Source organism: Notechis scutatus, chromosome 3 (assembly GCF_049901735.1).
Source record: "Notechis scutatus isolate UNSWTSFEM ecotype Mainland chromosome 3, rNotScu1.2, whole genome shotgun sequence".
Taxonomy (NCBI): domain Eukaryota; kingdom Metazoa; phylum Chordata; class Lepidosauria; order Squamata; family Elapidae; genus Notechis; species Notechis scutatus.
Window position 1 is genome coordinate 58,554,184 of NC_142011.1, and position 27,193 is coordinate 58,581,376.

Below are 27,193 nucleotides of genomic sequence, written 5' to 3' on the forward strand. Positions count from 1 at the left end.
AGTCAAAAGAGGAATCAGCCTAGAATCTCTACGTACCCACAAATGGACTATGTTCAATTCCTCTTTACCTTATCTAGCACCAAAACAGTACAAACCATTAGTTGCGCTGATTCCTGTACATAGGCATGAACAATAAATCAGTTTTAATTGGAACTCCATATGTGGTCCTGATCTTTCTGGCCTGACATCTCCATACTTTAAGCCTACTGCAACTTCAAGTATTATTCAAAATTGGCTGGTAAAATTGGAAACTGCTGCCCCAAAATTGCTGCAAATACCTCTTTAGATAAATTCCACTGTTTTTTCTAAGCTTTTGGCATGTTGAATTTTGTTACAAATCTTATACAAATATATTGATCATTTTAAAAGAATCTATTAAGCTTGTAAACTAATTGGGTTCATCTGAAAAGAATATTACCAATAAAATTCAGTGAATACTTAAAGCTGCAGTATCAAAATACATCCCTCCTAGTTTATAAAACCAGAAAAACCATTTAAACGGAATAAATTTCACATTTTTTTGAAGTAAACCAACAGTTAAGAGTACGCCTATATAAGGACATGTGCATATTAAATCTGGTTTGGCTCATCAACATTCTGCAGCTATGAGAATACTGCTTCAAATTCAGAAGACAAACTTTGAGGTAAAATAAGTGACTCCAGGGAAGTCTGCTGAAGGAGGAATCTTTAGCTTGAACTAGTCCTTAAAGAGTCACTTGTCCAGGTCCAGATCCTTTTACTGGAACTCAGAAGCCGCCAAGAAACAGAGAGACATTAATGTTCCTCTTCACGCACACCAGTCTGTGCAAAAATAAGGTAAGTGATACAGTCTCCATGGGGATCACACATTTCAGATGGCAGGTTGCCCAGCCCTAATGCAGTCCTTTGGATGGCTTCCCTATTGAACTGTCACTTCAAAGAGCCAATGATTTACCATGGCCAAGGGAGAAACTTATAAAGACAGAGTAGTAAGGGCTCCAGCAGGTTTGTGCAACAAGCCTGAGCAAGCTTTAGCAAGATAACAGTATTAAAAGCCTTTGCAATCTGCTGTAGGTCTTAGATCCAGGAAAGCTCGCCTGCCAGGAAGCCTACTAGCCTCTAGTCTGTATTGCTTCCAGGTATGTTACTTATCATTTTAGTATATGCACTGCCTTTCTATCCATAGGGTACTCAAGATGGTTAGCAGCCACAAATACAACATAAATAATTAAACAATAGGAAACAGCTAGAATAAGATTATGCTAGCATACCATACTAACCTATGATTAGCTGAATCATAGTTCCACTATGTATGGTACTAAGCCAACAATTTGTGTTTCTCTGACAGACTAACAAACTAACTACATTGCCAAGGTTCACATGGAATATTGAGCTGCAAACTCGTCAACCTTCTTTTGGTCTTACATAGATCTGGCTAGAGATTTCTGTTGAGGGAAGAAAGAAGAGATCCAAACTCAGCACTCCATAACTTCAGAACAATGCAAAATAATGTCTTCTTTGGGGGTGCTTGGAAAACAACAGGGTACTATGATACCACCCAGCTATTCTGTTACTGATTTTCTTGAGTGCTATAGAATTCCTATACTGTGTGCCTGTACGATCAATTAATCTTAGGAAGTTTTAATCATTCCATTATTGATTGAAACAACAGTCATAGATTGCCTGCAACTTTTTCCACCCATCCAAAGAATGTTTAAAAACAGGGGGGGGGGGGGAGAAAGCATGCTGGCAACAAAATGCAGATTTAGTGATTCCAAGCTAAAATGGGTAGAAAAAAGGAAGAGAGAAGATATTTTGAAAAATTCCTACTAAAAAATTATAGTGGAAAATAATCCTTTATTACTATTTATCAGCTCCAATTAATGAATAAAAAGGCATTGAGAACAATTTAAAAATACAATAATTTGCATTTGGTGATCAAGATAATATTCCCTAATTCCAAAAAAATAAAATAAAATGGAATTCATAGTATCAACAGAATTTATTTAAATTCTTAACCCATTCTATCTACAAGAAAACAGACTATTTATAAGATTTATTCCAATATTGTTATAAATAATTTAAAATTGTTTTAAAAGTGTTTAAAATAATTTAAAATTGAATTTTAAGAATATTGGCAACATTAAGACTTTACGTATTTCTATATAGCAGGGGTCTCAAACACAATTTACCTGGGGGCCGCTGGAGGTAGAGTCTGGGTGAGGCTGGGCCGCATAATATTATACTTTATATTATACTTTATATTTATATTATCCACTAATATTATACTTTCATATCACGGTGGGGGCCACAGGTTATCGTCCTGCGGGCCGCAATTGGCCTGCAGGCCGCGAGAATGAGACCTCTGCTATATAGCAATGATGTTTATTACAAGAGTGATGATCCATTCTTGAATTCTTTTATTTGCTTTTATCAACTGTTCTGCAATTTGAACAAAAAATAATTAAAGGAAGCTCATCAAATATTTGCTGTTATTCTTCTCTCACTGGCTTTATAATTTCATCAATAGTCTATTTATTCAAGGCTTGTTTTATTTTTTAATCATAAACATTCTTCAGATAGCATTTGGAGTTACAGGGATTGTCCATATAGATGCATAGAACCTGTAATACAATGAGGAGAGAGATATAGAACAAGGAGGCTGAAAGGAGAAAATAGAAAAGAGACAGTGAGGGGCTAAAATGAGAGGTAGATCTAGTCCTTGAAATCCATGTAAATACATGATTGTAGGCAATTGAAAAGCAACATTATTAGGCTAGGAAAACCACATGAACAGAAAAGGAATTTTGAAAGTGGTATTTAAACATGGAAATCATACTCTTTTGGGGGGGTTATATTTTTTTTGAAAAATGAAATTATATCAATCTAACTCTATTCTAATTTGATAGATGATAGGTAGATAGATGTAGATGATGATAGATAGATGATAGATAGATAGATAGATAGATAGATAGATAGATAGATAGATAGATAGATGATAGGCAGGCAGGCAGGCAGGCAGGCAGGCAGATGATAGAGAATTAGAACACGAAGAATTACAAAGATAGTAGAAGAACATATATACGAACAAATCAGTATATTACATAATTTTGTTTTGTAATGTAATTTTAGATAATAAAAAGATAAAATTAAGGTTTTGGGAAGCAAATTTTCTTTATTTGGAGCTCTTTTCAAAATATTCAGTCCATTGGAGTGGATTATTATTAGGTGGCTAATAATAAGTAAGTAAATAAATCTAATAATAAGAGAAGATGTAACAGTAATCCCTTCAGTTTTATTAACGGACATACAGTATTTTATAGCAAAAAAAAATTCAACAAAAGTCTACTACATTTAATATAATTAAGAATATATACTTGTGTGTACATATACAAAGGAGAAGGGGTGCTGGAAAAATAGGTTCCAGCAAAGAATTATTTGTAACTGTGTGGCTCTTTTCTTTTTTAGGATTTTACTGCCGAGGTATGGTAGATTGGCCTCTGGCAACATCCCAGAAAACATTCCATTAGGCAAATGGCTTCAGAAGATAGTGATTCCACCCATCCAAAGAGAGGATCACTACCTCCCCACCAGAGCTCCCAGGCTACAGATATGGCACCCAGACCATTACTGTCTCTGCCAAGTATTGAAGGGAAAGTTCCCTTCCCACCATCCCGGAGAAGCTCCATCATGAGCATCCTCAATGCCCCGTTTTCAAGTAGGAGAAATTCATTGGCTGCTGGAGGAAGGCGCCTTTCTATTGGGCCCTGGATGCATTGCGGTCGAGTAAGTTTTTCTGGGCTACCGCTTTTTGAACCCATTCAGGAGGTGCACTATGAGAACACCTACAAGACCCAGCCGGATAAAGATTGCAGGTTTAATTCCTCACGCACACAGCAGATTCTTGAGTCCATTCTGGCCAGCTTCTTCAATGATGTCAAATACAATCCTGCAAATAGTGGGCAGTTGGTCCAAAACCTGTCAGACCTCGTCAGGAGCAGGGTCAAAGATCTAACCCCACCACGCTACAAACTTGTGTGTAATGTCTTTCTGGGCCAGCTGGCCAACCAAGGGTTGCACATTGCTAGCCGGTCCCTCTGGGATGTAGAGAATGATAGCTTTGCTTCAGCCACTTTCACAAATTCATCGCTTTTTGCTGTAATCACAGTTCACGCACTATATTATGAATGAATCCAGCTTCTAAAGATTAACTTCCCTCTCTCCTAATTTTATCTTGCTTGAGATTAAGATTGGTCAAAACTGGGGATGTATCTGGACATAGTTTAAAGTAACAACATAAGGTGCAAAATATATGTACTAAAATCATAGAGCAGCAAAAGATAAAACTAAGAAATCTGCCCCAGTGGGAGCTAATGGTCAATGCATCTCCTTAAGAATTCTTTTGTTCAATTGGCAGTTAGAATTGTTTGGTTCTACAGTATTACTTATGCCTTTGCTTGTACAAAAAAAAAATATGTAAATTCCTTTTTCAAAAAATAAAAAATAAACCCATTGCTCTTCCTTGAGCAAAGAGGATCTTTCAAAAGCAGATTATGCTAAAGGTGCCCAAAATATAGCTGTATAAGTATTTGCTGGCTTTGAGGCAAGTGAAAGACCAAAATATCAAAAGGCCTCTGCATGCACCAAGACTTTTAAAAACCTTGAGAATGCTTGAGACATAGAAGCACACACTGCATCCTATGTCAGTGTAATTTTTTCCATCAAGGTCAAAAACCTAATACTGTAAACACAAAGGTGGGGAAACCCAAACACATTCTTGACTCAACTCTTGAAATCATATTTTAACTGATTAGATTTACCGCTTTGATAGCCAAACATAGCCAAATATTAACAATAATGGCAGTGATGCTTTAACACATTGGATCAGGGCAGGGGTGGGATTCTACCAGTTCGCACCTATTCACTAGAACCGGTTGTTAACATTCTAAGCAGTTTGGAGAACGGGTTGTTAGAAGAAATTACTGGCCTAATCCTGTAAGGAAGGCAGGAAGGAAACATTCTGGTGTTGCTTACAGAAACTGCCTCTCCATTAACTCTTATTACATTCTTGGCAGGACTAGACTTCCTGTCTCAGGAACTTCTCTGCAGTTTTCTTTCCCTCTTTTGCTGGTTCTTTGCTTGTGTGGAGTGACCATTCAAAGTTACAATGACACTGAAAAAAGTGACTTATGATCATTTTTCACACTTACGACTGTTGCAACATCCCCACAGTCATGAGGCCAGGCAAGGAGATGCGTGCCTTGATGTGAGTGATATTGAGTTGGCCACACCCAGCCAATAATATGACCATCAAGCCATATCCACCCAGCCACATGACCACCAAGCCACGCCTACCACCTAAGCCACACCCACAGAACCGGTTGTTAAAAAAATTGAATCCCACCCCTGGGTCAGGTGTGTCAAACTCATGACCCGCAGGATGGATGCGCCCATGCCCAATTTAGCAAAGGGGGGGGGGAGTCACGATACGTCATGTGATGCCACCATAATGCTGCAAGTTTGACACCTGCATTGGGTGAACACTAATTTAGGAAATCTATACATCAAATATGAATTTGTCATCTCTGTCAACTTTGCTAAATGGGGATAGTGATGTCCAAACTATTAGCACTTATCAACTAGAAATGAACATACTGAATGTAATGCTGAAGATGCCATATGGGGATTACTCTCCCTACATAGATAAAATTACTTCACTCCACTTGATAGTATTGAAATGCCTGAACAGGTAAAATAGAGATAGTGGAAATGCCAACACTAGCCAATCTAACATTGTCTTTAGCTTTAGTAATTGCAGATATGTACCCAATCCTGTTCTAGTACTGGGAATGGATTTTAGTTACCAAGGAATGTTACCAAAAATGGCAATAAGATTCTGCCTTGCCACTGTACTGCTTTCCGTGCTGATAGCATATTTTAATCTTTAAGTCTATAAGAACTGAGACCACTTTACTGTAAAAAAACACGTCCCTTTTTAATCTCAGACCTTATATAGAAGACCAGGTCATGCTGTCAACTTGCCCTTGGCATAATTTCCTATGAAAGGCTCATCACAATCTCTTATCTTCTAACTATAATTAAATTATTTAAAGTAATTAAACTTAATTAAATCTAATGTTTATTTTCACAGAACTTAAACACCTACAATTGTTTAAAATATCTTTGCTATTGCTAGTTGTTTGAATTCTTGTTGATAGAATAGTTTTACATTGCATATTAGAATGTAGGTTATTGTGCACATTTTTGTCATTACTTCAAACACACAATTGAATGATAAATACTGATAAAAATATTAACGTTCTACATTAAAGCCAGAACTCATCAGATATTCTAGGTCTATAATATCTGCCTTCTCAGTTGCAAAGTATAAATTGTATGAAAAACTATTCTGGTTATTCAGTAGATACCCAAATAGCTCCACTCTACTCAGATGACAGTGAAGCATAAAGAGAGATTAGGAAAGGGTTCAAGTATCTCAATGTATCATTCAAATATCTGAAAGGTTGGACATCAGATTTTCCGTGTTGGAGGTATAAAAATGTGCCCAAAGGATATGGCCATGTGTTCATTTGAAAAAATGGGAAAGCTTGAGTTCTAATCCTGAATTGGGCATTAAGCCAGCTGGCTGACCTTGGGCCAATCACATTCTCTCAGAAGTAGGAAGGAGGCAATGGAAAACCACTTCTCTAAAACTTGCCAAGAAAATTGCAGGGACTTGTCCAGGCAGTCTGAATGCTGCACATGATTGAACAAAAAAGAGACAGAAAAAAATTAATGTGCATATGTAGGTTTTACTGGAAAATCTTCATATGATAGGATGTTATTGTGATGTTGTACTAAGCTTTAGAATCTGTTTATCAGGAATTATGATTGTACCAAGAATGGAAGGTGATTAAAAGAATACTTGAGAAATTAGAAACATTATTCTAGATATTTAGTTATCAGAAATGAATAAATGGAATGAGCTGGAAAGGACCTTGGAGGTCTTCTAGTCCAGCCCTCTGCTCAAGCAGGACTGTCCTATACAATTTCAGATAATTGACTGTCTAGTCTCTTCTTAAAATGATGGAGCGATGTCTTCACAGGAAGTTTCTGCTTAATTCCAGGTTGCTTCCCTCTTTAGTTTCCAACCATTGTTTCTTGTCCTGCCCTCTGGTGCTTTGTCAAAATGTGAGATCTGTTTTTAGAAAAGGCCCCTTCACAACTAGCTTTCCACAAAATGGTTAATCTTGCTCAGGTCAGCTTTTGAATTTTAATGCTATTATTGAGTTTTTCATCTGGGATTTTATCCATTGACCAGAGTTTGATAATACAGATATTTTTGTGTTACACTTTTCATGGGAATTGGTGATAAACTGGCATCTTGGAAGATGTGCAATATAAAAATGAATATACTGCAAACAATAAACAGTCAATATCTGTTGATAGCCTCTCTAGATAATAGGTAGAAGAATGCCAGAAGCCTGAAACCATTTGAAAGCAGAGAACACCAACTCTGTCCACCATTCAGATGTTTGTTTTGTCAAGTTTTTCTATATCAAAGTAATGATGTAAAACAATTTTTCTTATTGTGAAGAGCATACAGCAGCATGTTAGAGTGCTGAAATTAGCACTCTAAAGAAATCTGTGTGGTTATTTGCCTTACTCCAAGTTCCGCAGTCAACTGGTTTCCACAAGACACTGTATTGACACAAAACAAGCATTTTCTCCTTGCTTTTTATTAAAAATGTGTTTATTATAACCAAACTGCTGCATTTTGGGAAATATGGTGTGCGTGATTGATAGGACACATGTGCAAAATAAATAGTTGGCATAAATATATAAATAGTTATTTAAAGTTCACACCATGAAGGCCCCACAGCTGAACAGTCTGTCAGGTTCAAAACTTCAAGTGGGCAGCTTCTTTTTAAGATGTTCAAGTCTGTACCAATTTGTGAGATCACCTGCTTTACCCTGGACTGAAAAGTAGCCAAGAAATTGAAGCAAACAGGTCATTCAGTTTCAGCAAAAAGGAATCCCATTTGCTTAGTGTAATAGTTATATTACCCAACATGTCCCTTCATAGCTTCAAGTACTTCGCAATAACACTAAAAGCCTGAATTGATCCAGATTTTAAGGCTGAACATTCAACTCTCACCATTAACTAGTCCTTCCAAATTTGGAGTTCTTCTCGACTAATTCTAGAGGACAGGCAATTGGCACTCTAGCCAACTAGTGGCTCAAGCGTTTTTGTTTAGAACTATATTATAGCTGGCACAAGAAGCTGTTTTATCTGCTTTCACAGTAGAGAAGTTGGCCATGCCACAACTGCTTCCTTGCATAAACCTTTTCTTCTCTAGCCACACCCAGTTCAAAGCTTTGGTCCATGAGTCAGAGCCAAGTGAAGCTTGGGTAGTAACGCAACGCCCAGTGATGCAATGGCAGTTTCCTGAGCAGGCGATAGTCGTGTTGCAAGGACTTGAGACAACACATAAGTAAAGCCACCAATTTCTATATTTTACTCCTCTTTCCATCAGGCTCTGGTACACCACTTTCCATACCAAATATCTACTATCAGGCATTAGACCAAAAGCCTAGAAACCATCATAAAAAAATATTTGTACTTTCCTTACCCTGTACTGTTCCCTGTATATAGTGTATGGAGCGTAATTTCTCCTTCCTTTCTACCCAGTGACACCATGTGCATAACCAATTGTGCAACAACTGCACATAAAACTTAAGGCATCTATCCCTACACCATTCATCCATGAACATCAAGCCAATTTTTTTTAAAAAAAACAAGAAATACAATGATGCAGGGGATCCAGAAGTGGGTGAATCCTGAGGAATGATTCAGAGCTACACATGTGCAGATCTGAAGTTTTCCTTTCTAGAAAATTAGACATCGGAATGCTTTCACTGTGGATGCCTAGAGTTGCCAACTTTTATGCTATTAACATATCCATCCTTGGAGTAATGGGGTGTTCCGGTGAGATTACTCCACTTGCAGCCTTAAGCATCTGCTCGCTGTAGCAGTAGTTTGAGTATATACTTGAGCCGATATTGAAGTTCTGGTGAACAGCCCAGTTCTGCAATGCTGCTCAGCTTGTAAGTATAGGAATTCCTATCAGAGTTGATATAGGTAAGGAGGCAGGAGTGGTCAGGTTTGCTGAAGATCACCTTGGTATGATCGTTGTAAAAGTTCACCTATTAAAAAAAAAGACAGCACAATCCCTTTTTTAATACTCATCACTGATGGCTATTTAAGGGTCTAGCACAGTGATGGCTAATCTTTTTGGCACCAAGTGCTGAAACAGGAGCACTGGAAACCGGAAGCTTAGCTTCTGGCACACACATGCATGCCAGCCACCTGGTTTTCCAGTTTCTAACGCGCATGCGAATGTGAAGACTAGCTGGCCAATGCGCACATGTGCTCTGGGGAGCTGCTCTTCTGGTTTCCAGCGCTCCTGTGCGCGCGAAGATCAGCCACAACCCAGAAGAGCAACGGGCGACGGCTGGCGTGCCTGGAGATGGTTCTGCGTGCCACTTCCGGCTAGGTTAGCCATCACGGGTCTAGCATTTCTTTCTGGATTCTCCACTTTTATATTGCATGCGTCTACTGTAGATTAAGCACAAATAACCCTTCTTCAATTATAGAGTGCTGTAAGCAATGTTACATAACTTCGGCAGTAATAGGCCTGAAATTTTAGATCTGCTTTTTGGTAGATACCTTTTGTATTTTAGATGTGGATTAAGCATATAAGCATTTTGCTAGACTTACTGTATTTCACTTCCTGCTAAAAATTGACAGGAAATTGAACAGCTGCTATTTAGTGGCTTGCTACTGAATTCTGGCTATATGATCTTTGTGGTTATGGAGACTGTAAAGAATATGCATGCCACACCCCTGGTTAGCACATTTGCTAGGACACTATGAGACTTTGGCCATAGTTTTCTTCCTCTGTTCCTTCAGTTAAAACACTGGAAGGAAGCAAAATGCAGAAGTTGAGCTGAAGGGCTAGAAAACCAGATATACAGAAATAGGTCTACAGGTATCCAATATATGTTAAATTACTATTACAAACATATATGCACTTGTATCCTGCCTTTTCTCCAAGGCACAAGGTAGCAAACATGAGTTTATTGTACCTATTCTACTCTCAAAGCAATATATAGGATTGAGGGGTTCCCACAAACCTCCTCACAGGGAACCCCTTTCCACTGTACAGCCTTATATTTTCATGAGGAGGTAGGAGTATTAGGTGTATTCGCCACTTTGCATTATTTATAGAAATAGTGAAGGCAGGAAATAAATAAAAACCTTCAAAAGATAAGCTACCTTTGGCATCTTGCTGTTAATAAAAATATTATTCATGTCAGTTAAAAAATGAAGTAGTCTTGGAAGGGTTCGGCATGAGAAGTCTGTCTAGAATTCTCTTAAATAGACAAGGTCACAGGTCATAAATATTTTTACATGAGGGACTTGATGCATTACACACCTGTAAAGTTCCATTGCTGAAGAGCATCAGTAAAGCCTGATTAGTCTTCACCCACTGTAGGAGCAGCAGAGGCAGCTGTCCAGCCTCTTCTACGCTGGGCAAATCTCCACCCTTTGAAAGAGGACAGAAAAGTTAGAAAAATGAACAAAAGAACGATCAATTCCTAACATTCCTCCTCCATTCATTCTCAGCATTCCTATCCAGATGAGAATAAGCAATTCCTCAACTTTCACTGCAAAAGAATAGCTTAGGTACATCAATACCAGAAACCATATTTAAGAAAAGACAGAGTAGCAAAAATTAACTGCATTCTGGAGAATTTTAGCTCAAGCTTCATTACGCATGGGGAGTAGGCATAGCCAGAAGGGTAAGGCATAGCATCTGAGTTCAGATCAGACAGTGGGACCTGCTGATCAAAGAGAAAGGAAAGGAAAGAGGGAGGGAGGATTTAATTATTCTCTTTGAAAGTATTATGAAAGATGCCTATCAACTTCTAGATGAAATTGTTAGAAAGTTGGCAATTCCTTCTGCATTCAGAAACCCTCACAGCATAAGCATAAATATACATGACATCTCACCTTCATGAGATGCTCCTCCATGTATGAAGCAAAGTACTGCAGAATCCCCATCTGTTCCTGTAGCTGTTCGGGAATTGCTGAAGTCAGGAAGGAGAAACGCTTGCTATTTGTCAGGTTGTAATGCACTTTCCTAAAAGGCAAGAGACTGCACAGTTAGCTATAGTAGCCAGAAGCACTTTGAATCTGTTATGATGTACAAACTATCTTCATATGGCAAAATGAAACAGAGAGGTGTCTCCTTATTTTGATTTTTTTTTTTTTTTTTGGCCATTCAACAATTTAGCATTGATAACATCAACAATCCTGCCATATGACATGGGAGTGGAAGTGCATAGCTCCCAAAAGAGGGTTTGTAATATAGTGATAAATGTTAAAAGGTGTTTTAAAAATGCATGTCAGGCCTTCTAGAGAAGGGGTCCCTAGCACCAGTCCATGAACCACATGCCAGCAACCAGGCCACGCAAACAAGTGGAGCCCCATCTGTGGGATGCAGGCATCATGCAAAACCACACTCCCTCTGGTCTGTGGAAACACCTTTCTACCTGAAACCTACCCCTGGTGCCCAAAAGGTTGGAGGCCACTGATTTAGAGCAGGGCTGTCAAACTTGCAGCCCGTGGGCCGGATGTGCCACACCTGATTTAGCGACGGGGGAAAAAGTTGTGATGTCATGTGACGACACAAGTTTGACACCCTCTGTTCTAGAGCATCCCAAGGGGAAGAAAAGGCAAGAACAAATCGTTGAGCTACTTTAAGCAGATCGTGTCACTCCCCCTTTGTTATGATTTCCTTGCTCGTGTCTTCCGTCATCCGTTATTTTATTGCCTGTTCTACCCAGTGATTATCATTCGGCCAATAAGTCTGAGCAATAGGTCTTCTGCTGTAGTGCAGAGCAGATCCAAGTGCATTATCAGCCTCAACTATATCCATATCCCCTCCTTAGCTCCTCAATCAATCAATTTCTTCCACTTACTTCCAGTCAGCCGAGAGGGACATGTGAGTTCCATCATTGAAGAGGACACCGATGCTGTGGTTGGAGAGCTGGTAACCAAAACCGTACTTGTTGGAATAATCCACCCACTTGCTCACCCAAACAAAATGTTCATGGCAGGCCAGGGAAGCAGGGTTCGTCTCAGCTGGACAATGAACAAAGATACTTATTAATTTAGGAGAAATTATTTATATTAGATCAAATAATCCTCTTTAAAGGACTGTATCAAAGACAGAAAACATAGAAAGAAGCAAACTAAGATGGCTCCTCTTTCTCTTTCCCAACATCAGCCTCTAAATATGGAGGACCAATATTGAATCAAGAGCTATTTCTTATTTATGAAAAACCACTCTCTTCCCATTCATGACCAACTGCGCATTCAGCAGGGAAAGCTCACATACAGACCTCTTATATGATTTAGTTTCCCCACAAGTTCAAACCTTTTGTAAAGAGCGTTTCAGCTCACACGGAAGCCTTTGCATGCAAATGAAGGCTTCCTTAAGGGCAGTTCCAACTGACACAAATATAACTGGAAAAACAGGGTTCATCCTAGCTGCTTACATGGTCAGTTTTAATCTTGAATAGGATTACAATTTTCCAGCGTTTGAAGTCATAGTGAGAGTCCCAAAGGTAAAGATCTCTCCCACTATAAATGGAGGGGGAGATATGGATGATTAAAAGATGCTCTTCTCCATTCCCCCTCCTACTGAACAAATTATCAACGCTTGGACATTAATATTAAAAAGGAATGGGAGAGGGAGGGTGCAATATAGGGCTTTGTACATCCTGTGTTTTATCCTGTTTGATATTAACTTTCAGGAGAGCAGCTCTTTCCATATGGTCCACCAGCCCATTCCAAATTTTTGAATTAATACCCTTTACTTACCTGACGGCATAATAGAAAGGCAGTTCTTCAGGAGCCCAACAGCAGATTCAAAAAGAGCTGATGCTGTGACACAGTCTTCAAATACTAGACAAAAGAAAAATAATGACCCCAGATTATTCCAGCTTCTATGGAGCAAGCTTAAGGACATTCTTGTTTGAAAAGCTAAAAATCTGAATAGGTATGTTATGGAAATTCATTTTTATTAGATGATGTAAAACTGCAATCTCTGGTTTACCAAATTAGCAAAAGTTGATTAGGCTGAACCTCTTAAAACTGTACTAATACCTTTTGTTATTCCCTGCCAAAGCCATGGCAGAAGTCCATCTGGCCAAGGTGCACCCCACCTACTTTGCTGTTGTTTAGAAGAGCCATGGAGACCCAGGGACTTTGGCAAGGGAGAACAAGACTCCCTCACTTTGATCCATCTGGCCTGTCACACTTGCCATCTTTTATCTTTTATTTTTCCTGTTCCAGTGGTTTTATTCTAATTTGATTGCTGTAATCCACCCAGAGTCCTTGAAGTCAGGCAACATACAAGTTTAATAAATTGTTGGTCAGAAAGTCAGCTGGATGATTAGACTGAATTTGGCGTTTTTATGCACCTCTTGAGTCCTTCCCAAACACCTGGAGTCAGCAGATGTTGCTTGATGGTGTCAAAAGATATAACCTTTAAGCTGTTCCAAGCAAAGCTGCCTTTTACAATTGACTAACTGTGATTTTTGTCAATGACAATGGTGTTCAGATGGCGCTTGCAGATGTTTTGGGATAGTACCAATAGCAATAGGTGCCTTGGGTACAATCTTTGCTTTTCTTTGGTACAATCATTCTACAACTATTTGAAGGTCTTTGTATTTAGTGATATTTTTCTCCATTTCTTTCTCTTCTATTCTGATGTCTCCAGGTATTGCCATGTCCATTTCCAATTTTTTTTAATCTTTCTTAATAGTTATGTCTGGGGTGCTGCATGGCAGTGTTGATCTATTTAAATTTTAAAGTCCCAGAGCAATTTAACTTCTTTATTTTATATTATTTTGTCTATTTTGGGGTCCTAACAATTCTTACTTGCAGGTAAATAGTATTTCTTCCAGATATTCCAATGCACCATTGTTGGTACTTTGTCATGCCACTGATTGTGATCATCTGTGCAATTTACTTCAGCAGCTAACTAGGTGGTCCACTTCAGTTTCTTTGCAGAAGCAGCCTTTGCTGTGGTTTTGTGTGCATTTTGCATGTTCTTAAGACTTGATCTTTTGCAGCCAGAATTAGTCTGTTTCTTCAACAAGACCATTGCCAGGTCTTGTTGTTACCTGTTGTTATCTCTTCAAATTACAATCCTGATCTCAGGTATTTGCAAGTCTACTGCTTGTCAAATGAAGATGCTCTGTCATCAAAGTCATAGTTGTCCCAAAGGTGCTTTTTCAAGAGACAACTGGGCTTTGCTTTGTTTTTCTTTGAAGATGTTTCGCTTCTAGTAAACTCCTTCTTGCTGGATTTAATCCACTTAACCAACTGTGTATTAGTTTAAAGATAGCCACTTCATTGGGTGAATGTATTCTGAACATCAAAATTTCCTGTTGGAGATAACGGTAGTTCTCACCTTCACAGCTACTAGCTGTTGTCCCACGAATGGATCTGGAAATGGACTTCTGTGAACTCTCTTCAGCTACGGTCTCTGCAGGGCTACAGCGAGGACTCTGACCATTCAGAGGAGTGACCTTAAAAAAAACCACAGTCATTTTAGACTATATCCTTCTATCCATCGGATCTTTTATTTCTTGTTGATTTCAGTGTATACTATTAATCTTTCTTTCTTCCCCTTCTGAAAGGGCCATGGGATCAACAAAGTTCCTAAAGTTAACTTACTTCATTTCCATCCACAGTTTTGTGACTTATTTGCCTACAGATAGAAGTCTTTACAAGGCCCGATACCAGCTTAGAGATGTCATCTTTCTCTTCAGAAGAAGCCTTCTTAACTGTGTGGGGGGAAAATTCAGAAGAGTTATATAACAGGTAATCCTATAAGTGACGAAATGAGTTCCAGAAGGATAATATCTATAGGAGATTGCATTAAAACCAGAAAACTACACTCCGCTTGACCACAATTCTATCCAAAAGATGATACCATAAGAATGATATAGATGATAATATAGCCCAATTTACAGCTCCTTTGTCCATTATTTTTATTTTAATTATCATAAATAGCCTGTTGCCAATTCTTTCCAAATTTCCCAGACATGCAAAAGGAACACCCAAACCAGTTAAAATTAAATCTTCTCTGATGCTTGGTCCAAGATGTGCAGTCAAAAGAGCACAAACTAACTGGATAGGGTACGCATGCTACTACTTTTTGTCCAATACCGTTTTAGGATTTTAGGAAATATGTCGTACACTAGGTCACACTGCAGAACTCACCTTTGAACTTCCTTTTTCTAAAGAGTGTCTTTGTGACCTTTACCAATAGGCTCTTAGCAGGGTTGGGGGGGCTCAGTTCAGGCGCCATCATGCAGCTGCTAGATGGGAGCTTATCTGGTGTGTATGCCTAGAAAGTTAAAAGTTATTAGTGAAATTAAACCAAGCGTCAGAGCAAGAAAGCATTCATTATATTTTCCCTGTTTATTCAGAACTCTCCTATGCAGGTTTGAGATTGGGCCACTTTCATCAAATATTCCAGAGTCATGGATTTTAAAATTCTGCAGGAGGTTCTGATTTAAGAGGCAAGGATGGAACAATCAGGCTGGTCAGAAAACAAAAGCCAAAAGCAAAGAGCAGAATTATGTGAGCGTTAAGTGTTAATTAGAAGCAGGATGTAATTATCTAAATTACAATCCAGGCAAGATTCCAGGAGCTCCACACCCTTAGTGATAGGGGCAGAGGTGTTCTTGCACTTCTAGGGCCCCAATGTTGCCTTTACCTGCAGACTTCGCCTCTGGAAGGACAGTATCCAAGCAAAAGATAGAGATACAACTACCGATGGGTTATACTTTGTAACAGCCCAGTTTGTGGTCCTGGCATCACTGCGCCAGAATAGTGGACTTTTGAAGGGACTGCCACTCACCTTCGTGAAAAACTCATGGTCCAAGATTTCTTCCAATGTGAAGCGTTCTTCTGGATTGCGTTTCAAGATGCCAGTGAGGAGGTTTTTAGCTGATACAGAAAGGAACGGAGGAAGCGTATATACAACATATTTGATGCAACGATAGGTCTCCTTGAGATCTGAAGTCTCAAAAGGTGGGTATCCACATAGTAAAGTGTACCTAAGGTGTGGGAGGGAGAGAAAGAAGAAGGCAAATGATGAATGCTAAGGAGGTTGAAGGATACCACTTGTCTGCAGTCAGCACTGACAGGCTCTCTATTAGTACTTGACTCAGCAGCAACCACGGAGGAAGTTGATGTTAGACAACACCCAGATTTAAGTTTTCTCTGTAATCAAGCTCATGAGACATTGCTATTCCTTCAAGTGCCTGCAGACCGGAGGCACATCCGGCTGGCAGATGACAGCGTTTCTCCATGTGATCAGAGCTAAGAATCTCTTAGGAACTAAACTTTTCTGGAATGAATCTGAGCTGAAGCCCAGGAAGTTCTTCCCCTTAAGCACTTCTCAGTGAAGATCCCCCTCTCCTTTCTCAGCATTTAGAAGTACATTTTCCATATGTGCTGTGTAAACAGGAAACTGTGGGTAACCAAAACAAAGCAATCTAAAGGCTCAGACTATTTTTTTCAAGATGCTCCGGAAAACTGCTGAATACCACCTGAGAGTTAGACAGTTACCCTGTGGCACTGCAGAAAAGCCACTTGTTTCCATTGGTTTTGAAGAAATTAGAAAGCAGATCATTAAAGTTTAACGACAGCTCTTAATGTTTTGAGTTTTAAAGCAGTGTTATATACATTTATGCTTAAAAGCACATGAATCACACACAGTTTGAACTCCGTGATCTACCTACAGTCTAGATAATCAACCGAGCTTTTTCTTGAGGCTAATTATTACAGACTGCCAGGACAATGAAACTAGACTGTTATGGAGACCTGATATATTGGGCATCAACAAGGGAAAGTGGATGCACTTTGTCATCGACTCCTTTTAATGCCCTCAAGGAAACATTTCTGGAGAACCATTTGTCTGAAATAGTCTATGGTCCAATTGAGCAGGAGGTTGGACTAAAAGACCTCCACCGTTTCTTCCAATCCTGTTATTCTGTTAGGTTTCATCAGAAGTGGATGTTATAGACATACAGAAGGAGTGTCCCAAAGGTGTTTTTTCAAGAGGTAACTGGGCTTTCTGGTTTTTCTTTGAAGACGTTTCGCTTCTCCTCCAAGAAGCTTTTTCAGTTCTTCTACGGAAGGAGTATTAAGATTTGCAGAAATCAAGAGGGAACTAAAACAGACCTCATTGCAATCTACTGCCTCCATGAAGTCCATTTTGACTTGGGATTACATGGTACTCAAGGAAGTGATTGATTTATATATCCCATTGCCAGCTATTTGTCAAAGCTTGTGGAAGGCTCATATAGTGCTATTTTGTAAGTCCTTTGAAGTTTCCCCATAATACTCTGCCGAAACTGGATTTAGTGGCTAGAATTTGGCCTTTTGCTATATTCTATTCATTTTACTAGAATTTCTATTCAGGTTCTTGGACCGGTCTTACCTTTGGCCTAACTTCAGTACTTTTAACTGACAAAACTGAAGCAGACTTTTAAATGGTGTTATATATACATGTGCATGCACCTATTAATGCTTACTATTTTATTTACCCATATGAAAGAGCAGATCTCTACAAAAGCCACGCTGCAGAAGCGAATAATCAATCGTAAAGTTTAAGGTCTTGACTTACATGACACAACCCAAAGACCAGACATCTGATTCTGGCCCATGTCCTTGTCGCAATAGCACTTCTGGAGCAAGGTAATTTGGAGTACCACAGATAGTCCTAGAGGACAAAAGTACACACTATGAGACAATGAACCAAGCCTAACATTTCTGCAATTCGCTTTCATTCCATTTATTTCGACAAAATATTATACCAAGGGACACCTTTTCCCAACCTAGTATCCTTCATGTGGTCAGGATAGCTAGAACTTTCAGCGAGTACTTAAGGGTGTACATTTAGGGGGTACCTAAAGGCAATGGACCTGCTACAGCTGCCACTACATAGCAGGTCCAATAAATAGGACTGAAGTGTTCCCCCCCTCCCCCAAAATCCCACAAAAACAGCCTCTCAAATTAGCCAGATATTTGATAAACATAAGCTGTCAATACTGGAAAGAAGCACAGTTCCAGTAAATCAGAAATGAGCTTTTAAGAAAATCTATATAACCAAACTATTTTTTTAGTTTATTTAGGGTAATTTTTAAAAGCTATAATTTGATCCATTCATTGTTAGCTCTCAGGAGAAATTAAAGTTTTCATCAAGGGTGCCAGTAAACAAAACATGATTTGCCATTTTTTTATTTTGTCATTTCTTTATTCTGCAGAAACCTTCCTTCTTGCAGCCACTTCACAAGTCATATGAACACATTATTCCACGAACAGAACCTGCAAGAAGCTTTTTCACAACTTCCCAATGAGGAAGTATTCTGCGCCTGACAACCTGTGCTGGTAGACTGACACTGCTTTCCCGCTAATACGCATTTCTGACAAGTACGATGGCCAACTCCCAACTGCCAACATTTGCACGAAGCGTAACACAATATAAGCTTACCCATTGTTTCCCTCTATGGAGCAAACCACAAGGTCTCAGCCTGAAACATTACTACAGACACCACATTGTTTCTTTGGTGACCAAGTTCCAGGCTGATGCAAAGGAGTCTATTTCAAGCCCCTTGGCCCCTATTGCACTCAGATTCTTCCCCTCCCCCAACACACAGCTGCAAAGAATGAAGCATTAGGACAATAAAGCTCTGTAAAAGGAGACCGTTCACCCTTATTTAGAAGAAAGGCGCATTAGAGGATATAGTCCCAGAGAAATACGGCAGGGACTGACAACATGGACCTGCAAACGCTAATGTTTGCATTGGTCCCTCCTTCTAATTTTTCTAACCCATCATAGTCTCCTTTGAAAAAAATGGAATTTAGAATATCCACTAAAAATCTCCTGATTTTCAGTCTTGCAGGGGGGTAAAGAAAGGTTAGGCAATTGGGAGATATTATGCAATACAGCAAAGGCCTGAGAAACTGCTGATGCCCTGGCATAAAAATGTTGAGCCACTTACTTTTTCCTCTGATCTGCAGGCTCCTGGCGAGCAGCCAAACCAAAGTCACCAACTTTCAGTTCCATATTATCATTGATAAAAAAGTTACCTGTGGCAGACAAATTGTTTATTTGCTTAGTTTTTATTAGTTATTTCCTGCCTTTCTATCTCAATTTGACATTACAACAATATTCTCAGAGATCACACCTCTCTGCCTCTAGGCCAAGTTCCTAATCCTATATAAGTGCCATGTAAATAAAAAAGTTTAAACTGAGTCCCTTTTAGCATTTAGAATTCCAGTTTTTGTTTTTTGTTTTTAAAAAAAGAGAAGATCTTAGCATGCAAATTTAGAGAGATTATATTATGCCTCCTTAAGGCAATTTCATTCTCAAAACAAGTATTGTAATTAACATGTTCGATATATATTTTTGGCACAATTTATTTTACTTATGAGTAAGAGAACAGCTGTGCTGTACATACCCAATTTGAGGTCTCTGTGTAAAATGCCCTTAAGGTGGAGGTACTTCAAAGCCAAGATTATTTGTTTGAGGTAATACCGAACCTCTGACTCCAGGAGGGTATGGCGGGACTTCCAGATATGTGCCAAAGACTAGAACAAGACATAATAAATCATAAAGAGGCTACAAGCAGACTGCTATTTGGCGCACTGTTCATAACTCAAGTTCAAATCCCCACTCCTCCGTAAAATTCAGGGGTAAATGTGAGCCAATTATTAATCTAATCTAATTTGGTCCACAATTCTTCAATTTGATGAGATGGAAAACTTTAAGCCATACTGGTGGTTGGTGACAGAAAAAGAACTATAAACATATGGAACATAGGCATAACTGTCCAAGTTACCCATGAACCTCATGACCAGTTAAAGGGCTGCTCCTCAACTCTTTACATATCAGGCATGGACAAACTTGGGTACAATAGATTTTGTTATACTGTAACATCTTATCTACTTTATTGGTTATGCTAGCTAGAGATGACAGGCGTTGAATACATTAATGTCTTGGTGTTGCTCTTCCAAGTTCTACGATTCTCCCATTCAAAGTCAGTCTAAAATGTTCTAATTCAAGTATGTTCCCATTTGATCCCAAACCTTCCTCCACATTCCCATCTAATCTTCTCAATGAAGTTATGATGAATCTACATGTTTTTCTAATTTTTTTTCTCATGCTCCAAATAAAATCCATGCGATACTTCCATGTCCACTTTCCAAAATTCAAGATACTCAATTGACTAAAAATTTTAATCTTGTGGGTACAGTAAATATGCTAAAATGTATATGAACTACACAAAGGAAATTTGGTATTAAATATTAAGAAGGTTCACCAAATAAATTTTCAAATCTTAATAGCCATTTCTAACAGAGGTCATTCTTCTCTTAAGTAATGGCATGAATTTTGATGTAACATCTACAAACACTATTCCTACAAGTAATCCTTGCTGGACAGTTTAATACCCACTCTGATGTACCCCAGAGCAACTGAAGCCATTAAGATGCCAAAAGTTGACATTGTTTATATGATATTAAAGTGCAAATAAAGAACAAGTAACTAAAATAGAACAAATGCTACTTATGGTAGTCCTAATGTCTATACTGAAAATACTTCTATGACAGATTCTTACAAAGAACATTTTTATCACTGTAAGAATACTTTCAAAGCAGAAATGAATTTAGGAAGACAAGCAGGAAGCATCACAGGGGCAAGCTGCAATACACACCTTCAGTATTGGTAAGCAACCCAGAAGTGAACATCTTTACTAACAACACGGTGAACAAAGTTTAACAAAAATGGACCCTGCAAGACAATAGCACCAAATAATTGTTCCAGAGAGGGCATAACCTATAGCCATGATGGTGAACCTATGGCACGGGTGCCACAGGTGGCACGGCAGAGCCATTTGTGTGGGCACGTGAGCCCCAGCCAAACTTACTTGCGTTGTGCATGTGTGCGCCTCCCAGCTGATTTTTGGCCCGTTTTGAGGCTGTTTTCACCTTCCTGAAGGCTCGAGGGAAACCTCTGCAGCCTCGGGAGGCCGAAAAATGGGTCTTCTGGAAATACCAGAAGTGCCGAAACGGGCCTGTTTTCAGCCTCCCAAGGCTCCAGAGGCTTCCCTCAAGCCTCCAGGAGGGCGAAAACGGCCTCAAACGGACTGAAAATCAGCTGGGAGGCATGCGCATGCACAGTGCAGGTGAGGGGGCGGGGTGTTGTGCACACATGTGCGGGGGGGAGGGGGCATTGCATTGTGGGTGCCAGCACGCATGTGTGCGCTTTCGGCACACCACAACAAAAAGGTTCGCCATCACTGACCTATAGGCTATACGATCCATAGGAGAATACACAATGCTATAAAATATTTTTGCTCCAACTGGTCATGTGATAGCAGCCCTAGTTTCATTGACCAGCAGAGAGCTTCCTAAGGCTTTGATGAAACAATGATGGTGAGAGACTGTTAAGGCATTAAAAAACATACATATTTGCAAAAAGGAGAAGACTATAATATAGTAAAACACGCTTCAATTCACTGAGTTCAGACACAGAATGTAACTTAATACTCACTTTCCTACTACAATGCTCAAGGAAAATATAAATGTTGTCTGCATCTTCAAAATGATGTGAAAACTTCACGATATGTTTGTGATGCAAATCTCGGTGTAGTTCAATTTCATTGATGATCTGAAAGAGTCACCGGAAGATTACCGTTCAGAACCAACATCTAACACAAATTGATCGCTTATTCTCAGCCTGCTCAGGTCTCATACCTTCTCACGTTGGTGTGGTTTAGCCACTCTGCTGTGAGGGATAACTTTCACTGCATATGTTGTGTTGCTTGAGAGGTCAGTTGCTTCATAGCATCTTGCAAATCCCCCCTGCCAATCAAAAAGCAGAAATGACCTATGTATGCTGCAGGAACTTCCCATTTTCCTGTGATGCCCAAGTAAAAGATTGGAAGGCACTTATTCAAGACACCCAGATTATTCTGAATATTCTGAACATAAGACTAAGTCAAGGTTCTTGGCCATTCTTACATTTTTTTTTTAATTCCCTGCCCCGCCACCTCCCTGATCTATGCCAATTTGCTAAATTAGCCAATGGCTCACTGTTAGAGAGAAATGAAAAGTCACAGAAAAGTAAAAAGCATCTACAGGTCTGGTCTCCAGTTAAAAGCTTCAGAGAGGAATAACAGGCAGGAATATTCTTTGTCAAATAGATTAATGTCCATAATAGCCTATTTATAATATAGCAGATTTTCTCAGACCTGCTTTTTGTGACAGCATTGAGCAAAACAGACCTAAAACTCCAAGATAAATACCTTGTCAAGAGCACAGCGCAAATGGTATGAGTACATAATTGCATAAATAGGATGAGGTCACCTAGATATATATCTGGGCCGTGTTTAATGTCAAACTCTGATACCTTATGTTAGAAAGATGAAAATGTGTCCAAAACTTTTGCCCATATTTGTCTCATTGTACCTATGACTCAAATACATAGATTTAAATCAATTGGAGATGAGATGAGGCCCTCACCTTGTCATTTTTTATATTTCTACAAATGTCCCTGTCTCACACTGTGCCTGTGTTAGTTAGATTTTGTCAGGATAATCATATTCTGGCTTATGGTCAAATTTTAACCACAAAACTATTACTTATAAACAGCAAATATAATGGTAAGAAACCGAATCCAACAATAAATATCTAAAATAACTTGGATTATTTGGCTTGGAGAAAAGATAAGCTTTCCTTAGATACTGCACCCAAAAAGCAAATTTAATTTTTAGAAAGTTAATGGTGGCAGCTTGCTGACAATAAAATAATACATTTCAGAAGATAATATGCTTCTTGGAAGGCATTCAACAGAAGTGGGTGGCTAGAGATACTCTTAATGCAGATTCTCATACTGAGCTCTTATTCCAAATGTTAAAACAACATGCTTGATGTGCAATCAAATATTTAATTGCTTCCAGTGTTTGCCAGAAATGCGCAGGTATAAATTTGATCCAGCAATTTGAAATATACTATTCCTTCTTTGTTATGTACTATTTTAGGATATAGTTTTGCCTAGGGCTTTGGAACTTACATTCACGCCTTTGGGTTTCACTTTACTCACTGGTAGGCTTTTTTTCAACAGAGAATGGCTAAGCCTTGTTCATATGACACCCAGAATAAAATTACTCTCTAGACAAGTTTTTCCAGCAGCATAGAAAGTACAAGCTTGGCTGCACCATACTCCTTTGTTTGATATAGTTTCACACCTAAATAACATTTTGGCCAAGACAAACCAGTTTCTCTAAACCAGAAAATCCTGGCTTGGGTATAGTCTTTACAGAAGCAATTTAGGCTAGTATCATCAAAAACAACTGATAGCAATAAGAAAAGTGTTTCCACACACTGCCACATTCAATGCAAACTATTGTTTTTCTTGATATTAGATGGAAACATCACCACAGCTAATGAACAGACACATTGCTTTGTATAATGTAGGGCAAACACAACAAAAATTGCACCCCTTCTACCAAAGTATAATCTTTGAAATGTGATCAGTTTTTCTGGCAGAAATTTTCAGCATAAATGCTGTTTTCTCCAACCCATTTAGGAAGCCAATTCTGTATATTGCTCAACAAGTATGCCAATTTTGTATGACCAAAAAAAGAAAATATATTTTAATCAAAATATTCTTGCTTTTACGGCATCTTAAATATAACAGATGCCTTTTTATTGCATAAGCTCCTGTGGATCACAATGTGTTCATGAGATGGACGGACTATGGTCACAAAAATAGAGTACATTCTGATTCTGTTAGGATGAAAATACAGAAATGGCCATTATCAAAACAATGAGAAAATGTGACATAGACCTATTTGTAGTGATCATTCATTCGTATGAAATCCACTGCTAGGTACATCCTTTAAAAATTAAATAAATTTCCATGAGTTATGCCAATATCTTTGTAGTGTAAGACCAGATTAAGAAAATATACAAAAAACTCTGCTTAATCTTGGAATTCATCTTTAGTTCTTTTTTCACAAGGCCATATTGCTTCTTTATTGCTTAATGAACATTAAAAACCAGCTATCAGTTTCTAAAGAAAACATTTGCAAAGCCTCAAAATGCTAGAAAAACACAAGAGTAGATTTACGCATGGCACTAAATGATTTATTTTCAAAAAACATGGCTTGGTGGAGAATGTCATAGTCACATTATGAGTACAGAATTCCACAGCCTCCACCAGCAAGCAACACAGCCTTGTTCAATGTGATTCTGTTAAGTAAATTGAAAACTAGTTCCTAAAATTCCAAGCCAGCAGAGTTTTCAGTCATACTAGCTATAAATCACAAGGCTTGAAGTCCAATGTAAGTGGAGAATACTGCCTTTAGATTCAAGCTATTCCTATTGAGTAACTTGATATACCTGTCTGAGCATGAAAGAGTCATGTGAGGATACAGTCCTCTAAATGCCTTTGGCATTTATGCCCCACCTTTTCTCTGGGATGCTCTGGGTGGCTTATAACGAGATAACCCTCAGAAGTCTGAGGATTAGGCTAAGCTCATAATATATTTTTTTTAAACCTCCATATATAACCACAATTCAAATCAAGGCCACCCAGTCCCAAGTCCAATTTCTGTGGCAGCTATTTATTTTTTACTAGAACTCAAAACCATTAAGTTGGGGAGATGGTCAGCAAATAAATTAATAAATTAAAAATAAAAATTGGAGGCCTAGTAGGTGAAACACATACTTATCTGAAGAATTCTAAACCCAGAAATTTTATATACCAAAGCTGAACCGAGTTTTCAATCTTCATAATCCAGAAATCCATTGGCACCCAGCTATCTTCTAACTACACTATATTAAATCACATTTGTTTGGCCAATTTTATTCTCCTATTGTTGTGATCTCATTACTTTTGCTTGCTTAACCATGGTTTATTAAATAAGCCACAGTTGGTTAATTAACCCAACCCTAAACCATAAGTGATATAATAAACTACTAGAAGTTGGCCACTGGGTCTAGTTTCTGCTAATCCCTATGGTCAAGCCAAGAAAAATTCTCTGCCGAGGTCAGCCTTCACAAATCCCCCAGAAACACAGCTGTATTAAAATTTGCTTGCTCACAATTAAATCCAATCTTCCATCATCAAGCAAACAAGCCAACCACAAGAACTGATTCCCATATAAACCATAGGCAAGAGTTAGAATTCAGTGTCTTGTGAATGCAGCCCTTCCCTGGCAAATCCTTTCCGCAGTCAACAAACTATCTGCAGGATCGAGATAAACTATCATCTATCGTGTTGTAACAAATCCGACTAACAAACCAACCACAGGCCCGGATTTCTCCAAAAGAATCCTCTCAAGAGAGAACTGGTTTCTTCACCATGGGAAACCTCTGACGCTTTTAAGGGAAGGAGAAGAGGGAGAAGAACGCACGGGCTCATGCCGGCGGCGGCGGCGGCGCGGGTGGGAGAGAGGGGAGAGCCACCCAATGGGGAGAGCACAGCAGGAGTCGTGCCCAGACAGGCCTGTCTCGGATCAATCGAAATCTCGCTGGGAACAGAAGAGCCCCAAATCGGGACGAGAGAAAAACCCAGGCCAGGAGAAGAAAAAAAAAAAAAAGCTTTTTGCTTCCCCCATCACAACCCCCCCTCAAGTTACCGCATTTATTATCGCGTTCCATCTTTCCCAGCATAAACCGCTCCTTCAACCCATTCCACCCGGTCGTGTGAACGCGGCTTCATTCAAGCCCTTTTCCGCGCCCAGAACAGAAAGAAAGCCAGCTTTGGCTCATCCCGAACAAGCCGCGATCGCTCCCTTCCAGCGAAACCCCTTCCCCCTCCCCGTTGCATATGCCCCGGGCACGTACCTTGCCGAGCAGACGGCCTTTGCTGTAGGATCTGCCCGTGACTGGGTCGCGAATGACTCGGCTGGGTTCGGCCGGTCGAGATGGCTCCCTACGGGTGGATTGAGGCGTCTGGATCGCGGGAACCGAAGGGTTGTACAGATCCGAGGCCATAACGCGCTCGTTGAAAGGATGAGAGGGAGGGAAACAAACGGGCTCCATGATAGCCCGGCTTCTTCAATCCCTCCGAGGAGGGAAGGGGTCAGGCCCGGGTCCCGGCGCCTTCTCCGGAGCGCTCGCAAAGACACGTGCCCCGCCGGCAAAAAAGAAGTTTCATCGACTCTTCCTGCGCCTGCCGTCAGGGAATCCCGGGACTTTTATCAATGAGTGAGTCTGACGTCATCGAATAGGAAACCCCTCCCGCCCAAACTCGGGGGCGGGAATTAGCCCTTAAAGAGCCCGTCACCTCTCTTGAAACAAAAGAGAGATGCGAAATATTACATATTCCATTGAAGAAGAAGAAAGGGGGGATGGGTGGGTGGGAGGAGAATCGGAAAGCTGCATCGGTGGAAACTTAAAAGAGATAAAATTTAGAAGCGGCGCTTACAGTCGCCGGGGAAAGGTTGCCCGATTTAACATCTGGCGTTTCTGTTTCCCACATGCGATTGAAAAAGGAAGACCAGGATTATGGGGCAATAAAGACTTCGATAAAGGAGAGTGTAATTGTAGTTCAGGCTCCTTGGTGCTCTCTGAGCTTGTTTTCTTGCTGATTCCCCTCACATCCTCAGGGTTCGTCTAATAAAGACTTCGTTTCCCATCTCTTGGCTGCTCTCTAGAGGCCGTTTGGAGTTTTGCTCTCCAGAAATTGTGAGTCTACTTGTTTTTTTTCTATCTAGGCTTGGAGCCCTGTTTAATGCTGAGAGACAGCTGCCATCTTTGGGATCTGATGAAGAGCCGACTTTGTAGACCTGTTTTACAAATCTGAATTCGACATATCCAAGATCGCTGCTGATTTGATTCTGCAGGTTGCAAAAACTTTTTAACATAATCAAGCACATGTATCTAATTAAACTTAGAATATAACACATCACCCGAAGCTATGTTATAGTTTGATTTTAACTGTGTGTATTCCAGAAACTCAGCTATTGTGATTGGCAAACAACAGCAGTAGTTTGAATGAACTGCTGTGACTTAATTGTGGTTTATTCAAGTAAGCGTGGTTAACAA

The 27,193-nt window shown here is 39.5% G+C and overlaps 2 protein-coding genes across 2 annotated transcripts; one reads left to right on the plus strand and one right to left on the minus strand.

The window, feature by feature from the left end:
- Nucleotides 1-1,007: 1,007 nt before the first annotated feature.
- Nucleotides 1,008-5,074, plus strand: DYNLT4 (dynein light chain Tctex-type 4). The gene is made up of 2 exons (XM_026665660.2): nt 1,008-1,118; nt 3,448-5,074. Exon 2 carries the CDS (start codon nt 3,514-3,516, stop codon nt 4,168-4,170), a length of 657 nt encoding a protein of 218 aa, XP_026521445.2. The 5' UTR covers nt 1,008-1,118; nt 3,448-3,513; the 3' UTR covers nt 4,171-5,074.
- Nucleotides 5,075-7,714: 2,640 nt separating this feature from the next.
- PLK3 (polo like kinase 3) lies at nt 7,715-26,436 on the minus strand. The gene is made up of 15 exons (XM_026665776.2): nt 25,991-26,436; nt 21,893-22,000; nt 21,690-21,806; nt 19,597-19,726; nt 19,138-19,225; nt 17,760-17,855; nt 15,987-16,185; nt 15,344-15,470; nt 14,795-14,904; nt 14,529-14,646; nt 12,932-13,015; nt 12,028-12,190; nt 11,057-11,186; nt 10,479-10,589; nt 7,715-9,186 (listed from the first exon to the last, which is right to left on the minus strand). The coding sequence occupies exons 1-15, from the start codon at nt 26,186-26,188 to the stop codon at nt 8,992-8,994; spliced, it is 1,974 nt and encodes a 657-aa protein (XP_026521561.2). The 5' UTR covers nt 26,189-26,436; the 3' UTR covers nt 7,715-8,991.
- Between the last annotated feature and the right edge of the window lie 757 nt (nt 26,437-27,193).